This window comes from Planococcus citri, chromosome 4 (assembly GCF_950023065.1).
Source record: "Planococcus citri chromosome 4, ihPlaCitr1.1, whole genome shotgun sequence".
NCBI classification, from domain to species: domain Eukaryota; kingdom Metazoa; phylum Arthropoda; class Insecta; order Hemiptera; family Pseudococcidae; genus Planococcus; species Planococcus citri.
In genome coordinates this window covers 55,587,998-55,603,399 of record NC_088680.1, presented here as the reverse complement: position 1 = coordinate 55,603,399, position 15,402 = coordinate 55,587,998, and the positions used below count along the sequence as shown (strand labels likewise).

The following is a 15,402-nucleotide window of genomic DNA, read 5'->3' as shown; positions in this document are numbered from 1 at the left end:
GATATGGTATTCCATGGTTTTATTGACTTTTGTATTTATAGTACGATTTAGTTGCTCACAATTTTCGTACACAAATGCATACCCTCTCAGTTTTTCATCATTTTCAGCTTCGTTTTTCCACAAAATTGTGTTTATTTCGACGAATCATTCCATCAACAACAAACGTGATTCTATCAACAACTTTATACTCTTTTCTTGAAAAAATAAAATTAATGAACTGGTGGGAGGTGAAGCCTGCAATTAACCGGACACCCGGTACAATAAATAGGTATTATACACCAACGTCAATTCAATTCCTCTACACCGGGTATCTTTTTAAATTACTCGTAATAAAAGCGAACGAATAAGTACGAGTACATAATATTATAGAGAAAAAACTTCGCACACGAGCAAGGAATTTACATTATATATATTTAAAATGCTGATAACTAATAACTCTTTTCAAAATACTTGTAAACATTATCACTCATAACTACGTGACAATTCTTCAATTCTTCCATAATTTAGAATAATCAGCCATTTAAACCACACAAAACATCTCGAGGTCAGAATATTATTATGTTTAAATTCCAGAACTCGAACACGAGCATGTTTCGTCGACATTACACATTTATAGCATTTGAAAAAACACACCTAAGCTACCTACTATTATATACCTGGCTATATAGCTGTAGATTTGCCACTGTCAAACGTAAAAAAAACGTATTGTTCTTTCGGCATGAAATTCTGTACACTGTATACCGTATTTAGCACCTTGATCGCGTTTATTTTCAACACGATAAATTAAAAATCTGTCACGATTCATTTTTAAATGCAAGCAGCACCTCGGTAATTTTATTTCTGACGTCATGACGTCCTGCAACGAATAACTAATTTCGTCGTTTTAATTTTTAAAAAAAAGTCTTCCCCGAAATAAACATACATTTTTCATTTTTCAAAGTACCAAATAGAATAATTTTTTATTTATTTTACTTCGTTAACACACATTCTGAGAGATAACAGACACGATAAATGTATACATCATCTAGGAAAATTCATACTATGTAATACCAAATTAGACCAACATAATCATTCGTCACGTGTATAATACTAAAACAAAATCATCGTGTCGTTTTTTTTTTTTTTTATAAAAAAAAAGATACACTCTTTTGATACATAGGTACTAGGCACCTTGCTACATCTTACAACCAATAATTATTGTCAACATTTCGCATTCTTTTTTTTTCATTCGATAGGTACTAATTAAATTTAGGTATTTAATTCCAGTAAAATAAATACTTTTTTTTTTGGTTTTAAAATAATAATAATAAAAAAAAGAAACACGCAACACATACATAGTTAATAGGAAATTAGAATGACTGTGCGGAATGAAACTATGTAATGTAATGAAATCGGAAAAAATAAAAATACACACAAACACACGAAGAACAAAAAAAAAATAATCTACATAAATGAACATATATAGTATACTTAATATTTCACACGGTAGGTAAATGTATTATTATTTTTAAGCATATCACAATTCAAAAATACAGATATTTTGTAAATGCAACATGATAAGACTCGCGTATATATCGTGATCATAATTTCATATTATGGAAGCTTCGTATATTTCGTTATATTTTGATTGAGAGTTTAAAAAAATATTTTCAATTGTAGAAAAATGCGTATAGAAAATAGAACTAATACGGAAGCAAAATTTGAAAATGACTAATCATCTACTAATATAGCATTTCGTAAGAATTTATAATTTATAAAAAGTAGGTATGGTATAGGTAATTTATAAAACCTACGATTTTTTAAATCCTAGTCAACTGATCTTTGATACCAATAATAAGAATGGAAGACGTAAATTTTGATTTATAACAAGTGTAAAACTTGTGTAAAAATATGGTATTTTGTTTGTAGGTAGGGTATTGAATAGGCCTTCATGTACTTTTTTCTGATATGGAACAAAAATTACTCGATAGTCACATAGTTTTGCATAATGCAGGATAAGTTCAGGTATACTAATCAAAAATAAGATCATTTTAGAAGTTTTTTCTATTTTTTAAAAAACTGATCTACGCACTAAATTCTTTTTGAAGAATAGAAAAAAAAAAAAAAAAAAAAAAATGCAAATCCAGGAATTAAAATTTTTCTCGAACGTTGAACAATTTCTCAACCATTCTTGAAACTATGGAGTGGTGACAGAACGATGGAGGAAAAAGTATCAAGTAGTTGATCATTATTGAAAAATTAAATAACAATTTAAATTCATAAAAATCTCAATATTATTTAAAATCACAGAAATTTTGTAAAATTGCAGCATAGGAAGAAATTGGTAGAAGATCACTGAAAAGAAATCGATGATCTATAGCATGGAAAATCAATGAAATTTCACTAAGAATTAGCGAACCATCACTAAAAACGAATTGGTAAAATAATACTGAAAAACTAGTTGAGGCATCACTGAAAGTCGGTGAAGCTTCGCTGAAAATTAGTGATAAACATCACAACGAAAATCAATGAAATATCACTCACTGAAAATTGATCAAATCTCTTCGCAAATTGACGAAGCTACACTGAAAATCGGTGAAATACAAACTTGAAAACGCGAATTTTCATTTTTCATTTTCAAAAAGTGATGAAACGAAACCCCTCTGAAAATTAGTGAAGCATCATTAAAAACTAGTACAACAAGATTGAAAGTGAAATATTTTCCACAAAAAGTTCATACATGTCACATAAATCGGCGATACTCATCAAAAAATTATCAGTGAAACATCAGTCAGTGATTCGTAATTGCCTACTAAAAATTAGTGAAACACGTGCTGAAAAATTATGTTCCTTTTTTATTTTATTAGAAAAGTAGTGAAACGTTATCAAAAATGGTTGAAACATTTCTGAAAATTGGAGAAGGATCACTGAAAATTGATAAAACAATGTTGGAAAACATTACAAGCGAAGTTTTTCTGAAAAGTGACGAACCATCCCTGAAAATCAGCGAAATCTCACATAAAATTGATAAAATATCACTAGAAATTAGTGAAACACGTCCTGAAAAAAGATGATTTTTTTTCTAAAAGTGATGAGAAACATTGTTGGTGAAAATGAGTGAAGCATCACTGAACAAGTGACCGCTAATGAAACAAGATCGGGAAACATTGTAAGCGAAACTCCTCCGAAAAGTAGAGAAGCATCGCTGAAAATCAGTGAAAAGCATCACAAAAATCAGAGAAACTGAAACGTGAAACATTACTCACTGAAAATCAGTGAAACAAGTACTGATTTTTTTCAGAAAAGTGGTCACACCTCACTGAAAATTTGCGAAAAAGTACAAAAAACTTGTAAAATAGTGAAAATTATCACATTTTTCACTGAAAATTGGTATAGAATTGACTCCTTGAAAATAAGTCGAGCAACACTGAAAATTAGCAAAACCATCTTGAAAATCGATTGAAACATCACTGACAGTATTCGATGAAACATCACTGACAGTATTCGATGAAAAACCATCATGAAAACAGACGAAGAATCACTACAATTAGTGAAGCATCAGTGAAAACAGGTGAAACTATGATGAAAATGCAAAACTACATTAATATTATTGAAACTTTTCACAAAAATTAGAAAAATATTGACCACTGAGAATTAATGAAAAATCACTGAAAATTTCTGAGCATCATTGAACATCAAAAAAGTATCAGAAAAACTGGTGAAAATACATAGATGAAACAATTTTCAAAATCAGTAAAGCATCACTGAAATCAATTTAACATTAACTTATTGACCACTGAAAATTAATGAAACATCACTGAATATCACTGATGCATCATAGAAAATTAGTTCAATGTATCACAAAAAACAGTGAAACATTAACCACAAAATATTTGATGTTTCTCTGACTTTCAGTGATGCACGGAAGCAATTTTCAATGATGTTTCATAGATATTTAAAATATTTATGAAACATCACTGAAAATTGCTTCCATGCATCACTGAAAGTCAGAGAAACATCACTGAAAATTGAGAAAACATTTTCAAAAATCAGAGAAACATTGGACAAAATTTGTGAAGATCTGAAGAATCACTGAAAATTAGTTGAACGTGTCACAAAAATCAGTCAAACATTAAATAGCAATTGACAATTTATGAAACATCACTGAAAATTTGAAAAACATAATTGAAAATCAGTGAAATATTGGACAGAACTTGAGAAGAATCACTGAAAATTAGTTCAGCATGTCACAAAAAAATCAGTAAAACATTAAATAATAGCAATTCAAAATTTATGAAACATCACTGAAAATTTGAAAATCAGTGAAATATTGAACAGAACTTGTGAAGAATCACTGAAAATTAGTCCAGTGTGTCACAAAAAAATCAGTAAAACAAGAAATAGCAATTGGAAATTTATGAAACATTACTGAAAATTGCTGATGCATCACTGAAAATTTGAAAAACATAATTGAAAATCAGTGAAATATTGGACAGAACTTGAGAAGAATCACTGAAAATTAGTTCAGCGTGTCACAAAAATAAATCAGTTAAACATTGAATAACAATTGAAAATTTATGAAACATCACTGAAAATTTGAAAATGTGTGAAATATTGAACAGAACTTGTGAAGAATCACTGAAAATTAATTCAGTGTGTCACAAAAAAAATATCAGTAAAACAAGAAATAGCGATTGGAAATTTATGAAACATCACTGAAAATTTGTAAAACATCATTGAAAATCAGTAAAGCTGAAGCATCACTGAAAATCAGAGAAACATCACTAAAAATGGAGAAAACATATCTGACAATCAGAGAAACAATAGGCAAAACTAGTGAAGCATCACGAAAAATAAAAATTGCTGTAACGTGTCATGAAAATGAGAGAAACATCATGATCAAAAAATTATAAAACATCACTAAAAATCACTGATGCATTACTGAAAATTGGGAAAGCATCACTGAACCATCGAGGAAAACTGGAAAATTCTCACTTGAAAAAAAAAATATTAAAAATAACATCTCTTGTTATAGCAAACATTGGTTATGTTTACCAATCAATTCAAAGGGGTTTTCCTATGCTGCAATTTTCACTGAATTAGTATGGCATGATGTCAAAGTTGTCAATAATTTTAGAGGCTTTGGTGACCTTTAGATGAAAAAATGATTTAATCAACTATGTATCAGAGAAAACAAAATCCATTCACTGAAATCAAAAGTTCAGAAAGGGCAAAGAAATTTTTAAAGCAAAATAAAAATACAATAAAATTTTTCTGAATTTATGCTCACAGGCAAACAGGTAGAGCTTTTCCTTTCAGCATCTTATAACTTGACTCAAGATAGAATTTCTTAGTCGATTTCGAATTGTTTAGCTGGAGTTTTCCTGCTGGATGGATTTTATTCCCTCCCTTTCTCCTCCTGTTAGCAACCATCAAAGAGAATTTTTCATCATTTTTTTCCCTTTAAAATTCAACTTGGAGAACTTTTTAGTGAATATTTTCGAAGTTACTAACGATTTGTAAGATTTCCAACTGGAACCACCACCTCATTAATTGAAAATTTCAAGGATGAGAGAGACATACAATTTATTTGAGCTTTAAAAATCCATCTCAGTTTTAAAGTAATCAATGCATAAAATGGGGATACTCAAAGCCAGTGGAAAAGAAATTCCTTATGATGGGTAAAAAAAGGGTGTCTGTTGAAAAATTAACGTTTTGTTTCGAATGTGATTTCTTTGACATGCCCATTGAATAAACTGAAAGGTCTGTCTGTGTACCATAGGCAAAGGCATGAAAATGACAATTTTTTGAGCCACCCATCACAAATATTTTTGAGAAACAATAGCACATCAGTATTCATTTCTATCAATACAGGTAACTCGACGAAGATCCGTACCAAAGACGAAGAAAAAAAGATGGAACAATTTAATAGAACATCACACTTCGATAGTTAATTCGCTATAGCGTGAAAAATCGTAAAAATTTTCCAATTACAAAAGGAATCGTAATAACTCCGAAAGTTAATTACTCGTTATAAAATTTCCAACCTACACGACCTCTTCCTCCCTTCGTGTCACCAATAATCTGACCTCAACGACGTCACAAATTCCATCGCATGTACTACTACTACTATTTGGTAAGACGTTAATAAAAAATGATTTCATCGTTACCATGACCTCATATCCATCGACGAAATCGTGTATAGTAAATGAACACTCGAAAAGAATTGATCGTCGGATTGAAAACTTCCTGCTTTAGTAATTCTAGGAGAGAGAGAGAGAGAGAGAGAGAAGGGGATTCATAAGCGCCATTCAAAATTCAGCATTAATCACTTTTTAAAAATATCTTAAACAGAGCGGCTCTTCAAAAAAAAAAAAAATTCGTTGTTATGGTTAATTACAAGTCACGGGTCACACCCAATTATGTCATTAAGATAAATTTACCACGAATTACACATCAATTGGCAGCGATAAGGTGATAAAATTTGCCCTCTCGATTGATCGAAAAAACAAACCTTTGCTTATACGCTGCAATTATATAGTACGATTATCATTTAAACTATGACTAGATTATCTTTATGTATGCAAAGAGGAAAAAAATTGCAGATGGCACAGGCCGTTTCAAATAAATGCAAAAATTAACCGCACGTTCTAAAATAATAAAAATAAATACTGTTTGCGTAGGAAGAGTATGTAACGAGAATTTGCGCGCGAGATGATTCGAATTTTTTTTAATAGTTGTGCTTTAGGTAATTTTTAGGTTTTTTTTTCTTCTGCGAGAATTATAACTAATCTTCTAATTACGCGTACTTAGAGCGTTTTGTTTTTTAAATGATACGTTTGTATAATCGATATTAACAATCTAACGCTTAAAATTACGAGAAAAAAAAGAGAAAGAAAAAAAAAGATCAACTATACAATAAAAGAGAAATTCAAAGGTAGGCTAAAATTGTACACACATAACAAAACGGTAACCTAGATGATCTTACGGTAACCATAAAAAAGAAGAAAAAAAAATATACATTCACAAACAGGAGAAAAAGACGTATAACCGATAAAAACGTACGTGTGAAATCTTTTCCTGCATCGAGAAAAGAAATCCAACTGGAACGTTTAATTAAGTCAATTACACGAAGACGACGGTTTTATTAAACGTTGATTAAGCATTTTCCTAAAACCCATTCTTCAGTCGTGTTTGTAAGGTCCTTCCATTTTCAAATACCTTATAACCAACGTCGGTCCGCCCATCAACACTTCCTTTGGTATTTGTGACAACGGACAGTTCTCAATTCCCATAATTTGTAATTTATTACATAATGCTAGTTCGTATGGGAGGTTAATCAAATTAACGTTATCGTTGACGTAAAGCGCTTCTAGATTCGAGATGAGACCGATTTCGCTCGGCAACGAGTACAAATTATTTTCGCCGACAAACAAATGCGTCAGATTGGAAAGAAAACCAATGGTACGAGGCAGAGACGTTAACTGATTCGAGCTCAAAATCAAACGCTGCAAACTTGACAGATAGCCGATCTCCTGCGGCACCGATTCCAGCTTATTTTCTTCTAAATCTAGACTTTTGAGTTTTCTTAAATTACCAACGGTGTTGGGTAATCGACGAAGTAAATTATTCGATAAAATAAGAACTTCTAAGTTTTGTAGATTTTGAATATCGTCGGGTAACTGAGTGAGTTGATTGGTAGCTAAATTCAACTCGACCATGTTCTGCCAACTGCCTACGTCCAATGGTAATGCGATTAATACGTTCTCTTTCATGTTTAATTTACGTAAATTTTTAGCTTTACTGAATATGCCATAAGGTATCTTATCGATTTGATTCTGCTCCATGTTGACAGTCTCAGCTACGGTAAATTGAGCCGGCCCACCAGCCGGATACAACGTGAATTTATTCCTGGCTATGGTAATATTCGTACATTCGGTCAAATTGGCTAGTAAACCTTCGGGTAACTCGCTCAACAAGTTGCCTTCGACGTTGAATTCTAATAAATGATGGCAATTGCTTAAAGATTGAGGTAGCGAATGCAATCTATTGTATCGTAGTCCGAACCGCGTCAACGATACTAAATTGCCGATCGTATCCGGTATATCGACTAATTCATTGTGCTGCAGATCCAACGTAGATAACTGCACGCAATTTCCAATCTCGTTAGGTAAATGCTCCAGATGATTGTGCGATACGTCGAAAGTGACCAAATTCACCAATTTACCAATACCTTGCGGTAACTCTTTGATTTTATTCTCTCGTAAACTCAACATGGTTAAATTCGTAAGATTCTGTATGTTCTCGCTTACTACTCGTATTCTATTGAATCGCAGAAACAGCGTAACTAACGAATTCAGTTTGTAAACTACGTCGGGTATATCGTTCAGCTTGTTGTGTCTCAAATCCAACACTCGAAGTGACTGCAGCATCGACAGCGAATCTGGTAACGTAGTCAGCGAATTCTCGTTCAAAGCTAAAGTCTGCAAATTAGTCAAGTACCCCAGCTCGGCTGGAAGCGTACTCAACTTGTTACCGTACAGGTATAGCTCCACCAGTTGAGTGATATCTTTCACAGAGTGAGGTAAACATGTAATGTTCGATTTACTCAAATCTAATCGCGTCAGGTTCTCGTCTCGACATTTTGCGAATACTTTATTGATATCAATGTTAGCTTGAGGTAATTTGCTCTTCTTCGGTATTGCCTTCGGTCTGCTGCAATCTGGATGCATGACTCTAACACTCTTAGGCCTCGTACTCTCCATACTGATACTACCTGATGATTTATCCGTGGGATGGTCTTTACCCAAATCGATACTACCGATGTCGATTTTTTCTGCCATTGAGAGAAATTTTAATTGCAATTTTTACACTATCAACGCGATCGTATCCATCATCTCGAGAAGAAACACAAACACGAACGAATACGATTAACGATGCTCAAGTTACGTGCTTCTCGCATAAACGATCGACACCAAACGTACGATGATTACGACTAATTAAACTGCACTTCATTAGTTTTACAAATTTACTACTCGACACTACTCACTCGAGAACGCAGAATTTTTTTTCCAAACGAAAAATGATTTTTTTTTATTTGGGAGAGATAAGGGACCTTCGTAATACGAAAGATACCTCGAAAAAAAAATAAAAAATTGAATTAGCAGTGATGTAAAACCAAAAACTCAAAAATCGAAATCAGAATTCATTCGAGTTGGCAGCACTGCTCAGAAAACTGCTTGAATTTTCACGACGCCAAGTCAACAAAATTAAAATATGATTAAACAACTTTTCAACTTTTCAAGTTTTCGAAACTTTCGCTGAACTTTTGCGTGTGATCGGATTATTTTTTGAAAAAACTAGTATTTATTCGTATTCGGCTGTCGGCGAATTGTGTTTTCTATTCGATATCCTTCTTTTAATCGTTCGAACCAAGTTTTATATTCGGAAAAACAATGACTCCTGCTCCAGAAACCAAGTCAGAGAAAGATATTAAAAATGAAAAAGATAAATCGTCGGATAAAGACAAAGCTGATAAAAAGAAACCAAACATCGGATCCTTAGAAGAAGACGATGAATTTGAAGAATTCCGTACCCAAGGTGAGGATTTTTCATTCCCCTATGTGTTGTATTATGATTGTGTTTGTGTAATAACGATGAGCTTTCATTGTAGATTGGACCAAAAAGGATGAAGATGAGAAAGATTTGAACGTCTGGGAAGATAATTGGGATGATGATAACGTAGAAGATGATTTTAGCGTACAGCTCAGGTATGTCTGTTTGTCTTTAATTTCATCCTGTATGATGGTTTGAATCTTTTAATTGGAAATATTCTTTTCAGAGCTGAACTCGAAAAACAAAACCTCAAACCGTCATTTTAATCGCTGAATGTTCGTATGTCATCCAACCAAGTATTTTGTAATTTATTGTTTATATAAGTTGAAATTTATTCTAGGTTTACTTTACATTATCGAATAAATGTTTTGTGATACTGCTCTACTTTTAAATTTTAATTGCCATTTTTTTATGTGATTGGTGTTATGTCCCAAAGAGCAAGTATGAGAAATATGTCGTTTGTGAATGTGTTTCGGATTCGGTCTTCGAATGCAATTAGCCTATTTGTGGTTTTAATAAACTGAGTAGTGAATACTTTACGAGAACAGGTGTAATTAATATGGAAAATCGTGTTGTAAAATATTTTTACATTTTGCCATATTCTACTTCGTAATTTCACGGTTGATTTTTTGTTCTCATCGTATTCGTTCGTTTCAATGTTCAAATCAACTTTCTGCTTGTTTTTCCTCGAAAATCGGGTGTAGTGATTTCAATGTTAATAAATTCAATACTCATAAATGTTGTAGTTGTCGTTGTTATGAAAATTAATTCAATGAATAAAATATATTCGAACAAAATGAACAATGAAAAAATTACTACACTGTTATTAACAATCTATCATTTTTTTTTATTGAAAGCTTTTATTTAAAAGCGATTATATATTAAGGGAATCTATTCAAAATAAAACATTTATTCTCTAGACTAATAAAAACACAATTAATTCAGTTCTCCGAAACTTCCGGTAAACTCTGGAACTGTTCTTCATTTGAATTCACCTGAAAAAAGAAATTATTAGTACTGGTTCAGAAATTTTGACGACAAATTGTAAGTAAAAGTAAGCACTTATATCTAAATGAGTTTTATTAATTCTATTAGCTTAAAAAAAAAAAAATGAAAAATCGTCACGAAGAAATTCATACATGAACTTAAATTTTGTATTTTAGGAATCACACTCAATGAGACGTTATATTACTATGTTTTCAGTCAACTCGAGGATCATTCAGATTTATTTTTATTACCATTTTTTTTTCTGACGAGTAAAAACATTCGTTTAAAAAAATTAAGCCCATTCGGCTTTTGTTATTTGAGAAATCCCATTTTCTCAAAAACATCAGCCAGTCAGCTTAGCATATTTTTATATCAAGCTTGTATTCTTGTCATGAATTATACTTGCGGAAATGAACGTAAAAACCGTCGACCGTATATAATGGACGAATAATTCAACGGTGAAAAAATGACAAAATGTGAAGCCTAGATTTTGGATGCAGAATCCTGGAAATCTTCTGCTCATGCGCCAAACATGACGCTTACGGTGCTGGTGGAGAGAGAGACGGTTTACTGGTTGAACGTGGGTTGAACCAGGGAACCGTCTCTCTCTCCGCCAGCACCGTAAGCATCATGTTTGGCGCATGTGCAGAACGTTTCCAGGATTCTGCATCCAAAATGTGGGCGTCATTTCCTGCCATTTGAATTATTCGTCCATTATATACGGTCGACGGTAAAAACTAAAAAAGGCAGTTCGCTCGTTGGGGTTTTATTTATCGCGTTGAAAATTCAAACGGTTGTCGACGGACGCTCGAATAATTACGTATTCGCCTTTACTCTTCTGCGTAATATTTTCTTTGTATTTTTATTGCGAAAATCATTAAGTTTGATTTTTTTTTCACTAGGTGAAGTTAACCAGAGGGAAGTTTAATTGCTATTATCGCGTATAATAAAGATACCTTCGAGTCGTAAATTAAGCAGTAAAATGTTGCGATGAAAAAATGTTTTCATTCGTACCTGATACATTGAGGGATCACTGCGACGTCCAAATCGTAACCTCAGAGACGGCTGTTTACTTTTACGAACGAGCCGATGCGATGGCTGAACGTATGCATCTGCCAGTAATTGTTTTTCCATTAATAATTCGTACAAATCTCGAACAGCTGAAACGAAATCAATCGTTATTCAGATGATTAACATCGTTACTTGGCATATCTACAATGAATGTAATATTGACGATGAAATAAAAAAAAAAGCTCGTCATTTTCAATTTTTAAATCGACATTTTTGTAACCGGAGACGAACTCGTATCTACCTATGTCATACTTTGTCGTTTTAAATTATTTATTAGTGTATGTAGGTACGTAGATGTGTTTTGAATATATTGCGTAGGTCTTACGTTCAAAAGAATACGAAGCATTGAAAATGGAACTTGAAAGTATAATTTTATTTGTTACACTTCAAACAAAATAACTTACTACTTATTCATAGCATTTTATTCGCTTTTATTCGCAACGAGAAAAATATAGGTGAGTATTTTGTATTTTCATTTTTTCAAAGAGCTGAAAAAAAACTGAATCGCCATTTTAAAATTTTAAATCTTATTTATTTATTTAGAAAAAAAAAAATATTAATAAATTGGAATTCAATTGAAGAATGACTGTTTCATTTTTAATTCAGGTTCACTCAAAGGAACAGAAAAATTGAGAACTATTTTCTTATGAAAAAAGAGCACCATTTGGGAATGAAAATAAAGTACACCTATCACAAAATCTGAAAATGAGAACCACCTGACATGCATCGTTCAAGTATATTTTAATCTTGTTTTATCAGTAAACTAATTAAATTGATGAATCAACTCGAGTTAAAATTGACAGTTTTTGAACCCTAACGGAGGAATTCCTAACGTAGGTATCGGATTCATCAAACGATCTAGATTAAAACACGATGAAGAATGAAAAACAATCAGAAATGCAATAGATCCACTTTTACTTTTGTATCATATGTGGGACAAATTTAACGTTCGAATTGTGTTTTAATCTAAGTAATGGAAATACCTACGAGCTATTTATCAAAATTATGTCCATACAGGTGTTATTTGCTCAAGTAGTCTATTCGATAAAAACACACGTCACTTATATCGTTGCATCGTGGGCTGACTGACTCGGCAATATCGAAACTATATACTTACCTACCATTCTACCTATCGATTACTTACATTTAAACTAATTAAATAAAACATTAATAAAAACTTGTAGCATTTTATAGATGAGGTTGAACATTTGTCACAATGAAACTAAAACCTTTAAACCGAACATCTGGGAATAAAGCCCATTTATGTTTAACCTACCTACCTAAAAATTTTATACTTACAACTTTTTTTAAAGCTTCGCGTTTCAACATTTGTTCTGGTCAAGTGATTTTTAAAAAGTAGGTACCTCGCCTTTTTTTTTTTTTGAAAGCGTAATAAACGAAAGTGAGCATAAAACTAATTGTCGATTAACATGGAGAAGTTTACAATAAAACTTTTGTATTTATCTCAAGCATTCTTTTCTAATGACCGCGTTGTACAATTTCTGAAATATTCGTTCGTGTGGTATTCTTTTTTTTTTCGCCAAGGTAAGCCGAAATTTTGAAAAGGATTATTTTTAATCTCTGTGCATACTGTGGTAGGATTTAAAATGGCATTTCTACACAATGAGCAGAACAGATTCTCTGAAGGTGGACGAGCTTTGCTGTTAGCTTAAACATCTTTTTCATCTACAGGTGAGGATTTAGTACAATGCTTCATGGTTTACGGTATATGGTGAGCTGTTGGCATTTAATTTGTCATCTTTGTTGAATCGAGCCTTTGAACTGAATTACAGTCGTGATTAATTTTAACACACCGAGGATGCGCCTAAGTTATATTTGATAGACCTGTGTGGTGTCTGGTTATGGATTAACTTATTATTCGTACTAGGTAGGTAGATAGGTTCGTGTATCTTTTTCTTTCTTTTTTCATATGTCTTGAAAATCACTTTAATGGAGTATGAAATAGTGACCTTTTATTTCTTGGTGAAATATCGAAATTCGAATGGCATAATATTATTTTGATCAAAGGTTTTTAGTTAAAATTAAAAATATTTCATTTTTTTTTTTTTTTTTTTTTTTTATTAAAAAATGAAAGAGTAACCGCTCAAAATTTCACCCGAAAATTTACTAACTCCGACGATTTTTCATCGAGGAACTTATCAAAACCACATGTGTACAGGATGTTTGTTAACTCGTCGGGTGTTTTTCCATTCCTTTAATATCGTTTCGTACTCTATTGACGAAATTGGTACACAAGGTTGACTTCATAAAAGAAAACCCACAACAAACGTTTTATCGAAACTTTTCCACCATTTTTTTAAACATATAGGTACACGAATTCATAAGCTATAATACCTAATAGGTACCAACGTAAATAATTTTAAAACGTTATTAGTCCATTTATATACTTTCGTAAATTACCAACAATGTTTTAGAACAATCAATTGCTACGATGAGTCTCACAAAAGCTGTGAAAAAAATGACAGATCGACGAAGGTATAAGTATACCTAAGTATGGCAATATGTCAAAATTAAGAAAAATATTAGAAATGCCAGATGTTACAAAAGTCATTAAGCAAAGAGAGACATCGACGACGGTCAACTTATCAATTGTATTTAATGAAGTGGAAAGCGTAGGACATCTCAATGCGTTGGTGAGTTTGGAAAATACTTATACGCTTGAGAGTTTCGTCTTCGCGTTGTTGCGTCTTTCGTCGAAAATCCCTTAGATGGTATTACAAAGTTATTAAGGCACAACTTTCACAGGTTTCTATTTCAAATCATATTTTAGATAGCGATGAGGTGGAGGAGGAGGGGGAGGAGTTAATGAACGATAATTCGATATTACTCGTAGAAATATTTTTAAGTGAGATTTGATTTTGATAGAATGCACGTGTAACTTTACTCAAATTAGTTTATTACTTTTTGGATAGGTAGGTAATTGAACATTGTAGGGGATCGTAATTTGGTGACGATACAAAAGTTGTAGTATTTTATTTTAGATTTTATCACATCTTTTTATAATAATGAACGATAAAAATTCAAAAATATGTTTTTAAATTTGAATGTAACTTGATAAAAATTTATTTTATTTTTTTGCAAGTGCTTCGCATTTATTTGAAACAACTTGTTGATTAATTTTGAGGTTGAATTTAGTTTTGGTTTTCATGCTTCAAGTTTCGTATTTTCACAGTTTTTTAACCAAAAAATAATTTATACCTAATAAAATAAATATTAACAAATCCAAACGAGAAGAAAAAAATTGAAAAATTAAAACTGAAGCTGAAATATATTCCTTCTAATTTCAGTACCAGTTATTTCAGGTTTTAATTTCAGATTTCACAAAAAAGTGGATTCTAAAAAAAAAAAAAAAAGTGGAAATATGAAAGATTGTATTTTTACGGCAAACTGAGTAGGCAATTTATTCAACACCACTTTTCAAAAAATCAAAAATAATTCTTATTTACGGCGGACTGATTAGGCAACTTACATATTTTAAATCATCGTTTTATAACGTAGGTTTTTTCATCGAGATGAATTTAAACGTTCCCTTCTTTTAATCTTTCAGGCAAATTATATTGTAAAGTTGCACCCCCCCGCCGATCCCCCAGGACAACTTTTTCCTTAAAAGGGACATCCTAAGGAACATTTTAAAGCAAACTTGCCCAAAAAAAAGTCGGCCTTACTTACAAAATGGCGGCCATTTTGATTGAAAGGTCAGCCGAAATCGCAGATTTTGCGTTTCAACAT

At 31.9% G+C, this 15,402-nt stretch overlaps 3 protein-coding genes across 3 annotated transcripts in view; 1 reads left to right on the top strand and 2 right to left on the bottom strand.

The window, feature by feature from the left end:
• Positions 1-940: 940 nt before the first annotated feature.
• On the bottom strand, positions 941-9,081 carry Sur-8. The gene has a single exon (XM_065363000.1). It carries the CDS (start codon positions 8,820-8,822, stop codon positions 7,164-7,166), a length of 1,659 nt encoding a protein of 552 aa, XP_065219072.1. The 5' UTR covers positions 8,823-9,081; the 3' UTR covers positions 941-7,163.
• Positions 9,082-9,244: 163 nt separating this feature from the next.
• Positions 9,245-9,978, top strand: Sem1 (Suppressor of exocyst mutations 1). Its single transcript, XM_065363014.1, has 3 exons — positions 9,245-9,579; positions 9,653-9,749; positions 9,821-9,978. The coding sequence occupies exons 1-3, from the start codon at positions 9,435-9,437 to the stop codon at positions 9,858-9,860; spliced, it is 282 nt and encodes a 93-aa protein (XP_065219086.1). The 5' UTR covers positions 9,245-9,434; the 3' UTR covers positions 9,861-9,978.
• Positions 9,979-10,362: 384 nt separating this feature from the next.
• LOC135844698 (short neuropeptide F-like) overlaps positions 10,363-15,402 on the bottom strand; it is a 74,249-nt gene continuing 69,209 nt past the window's right edge. Inside the window, exons 4-5 of the mRNA XM_065363013.1 lie at positions 11,596-11,741; positions 10,363-10,589 (exon numbers count right to left, since the gene is read on the bottom strand). Coding sequence (XP_065219085.1) covers positions 10,536-10,589; positions 11,596-11,741 — 200 coding nt within the window. The 3' untranslated portion in view covers positions 10,363-10,535. The remainder of the gene's footprint in view (positions 10,590-11,595; positions 11,742-15,402) is intronic.

Excerpts from the sequence above, each read along its gene's own strand:
- Sur-8 (XM_065363000.1), bottom strand. The coding sequence starts at position 8,822 with ATGGCAGAAAAAATCGACATCGGTAGTATCGATTTGGGTAAAGACCAT.
- Sem1 (XM_065363014.1), top strand. The coding sequence starts at position 9,435 with ATGACTCCTGCTCCAGAAACCAAGTCAGAGAAAGATATTAAAAATGAA. Across the intron at positions 9,580-9,652 it reads TGAAGAATTCCGTACCCAAG|ATTGGACCAAAAAGGATGAA; the intron begins GTGAGGATTTTT and ends CTTTCATTGTAG. Across the intron at positions 9,750-9,820 it reads GATTTTAGCGTACAGCTCAG|AGCTGAACTCGAAAAACAAA; the intron begins GTATGTCTGTTT and ends TATTCTTTTCAG.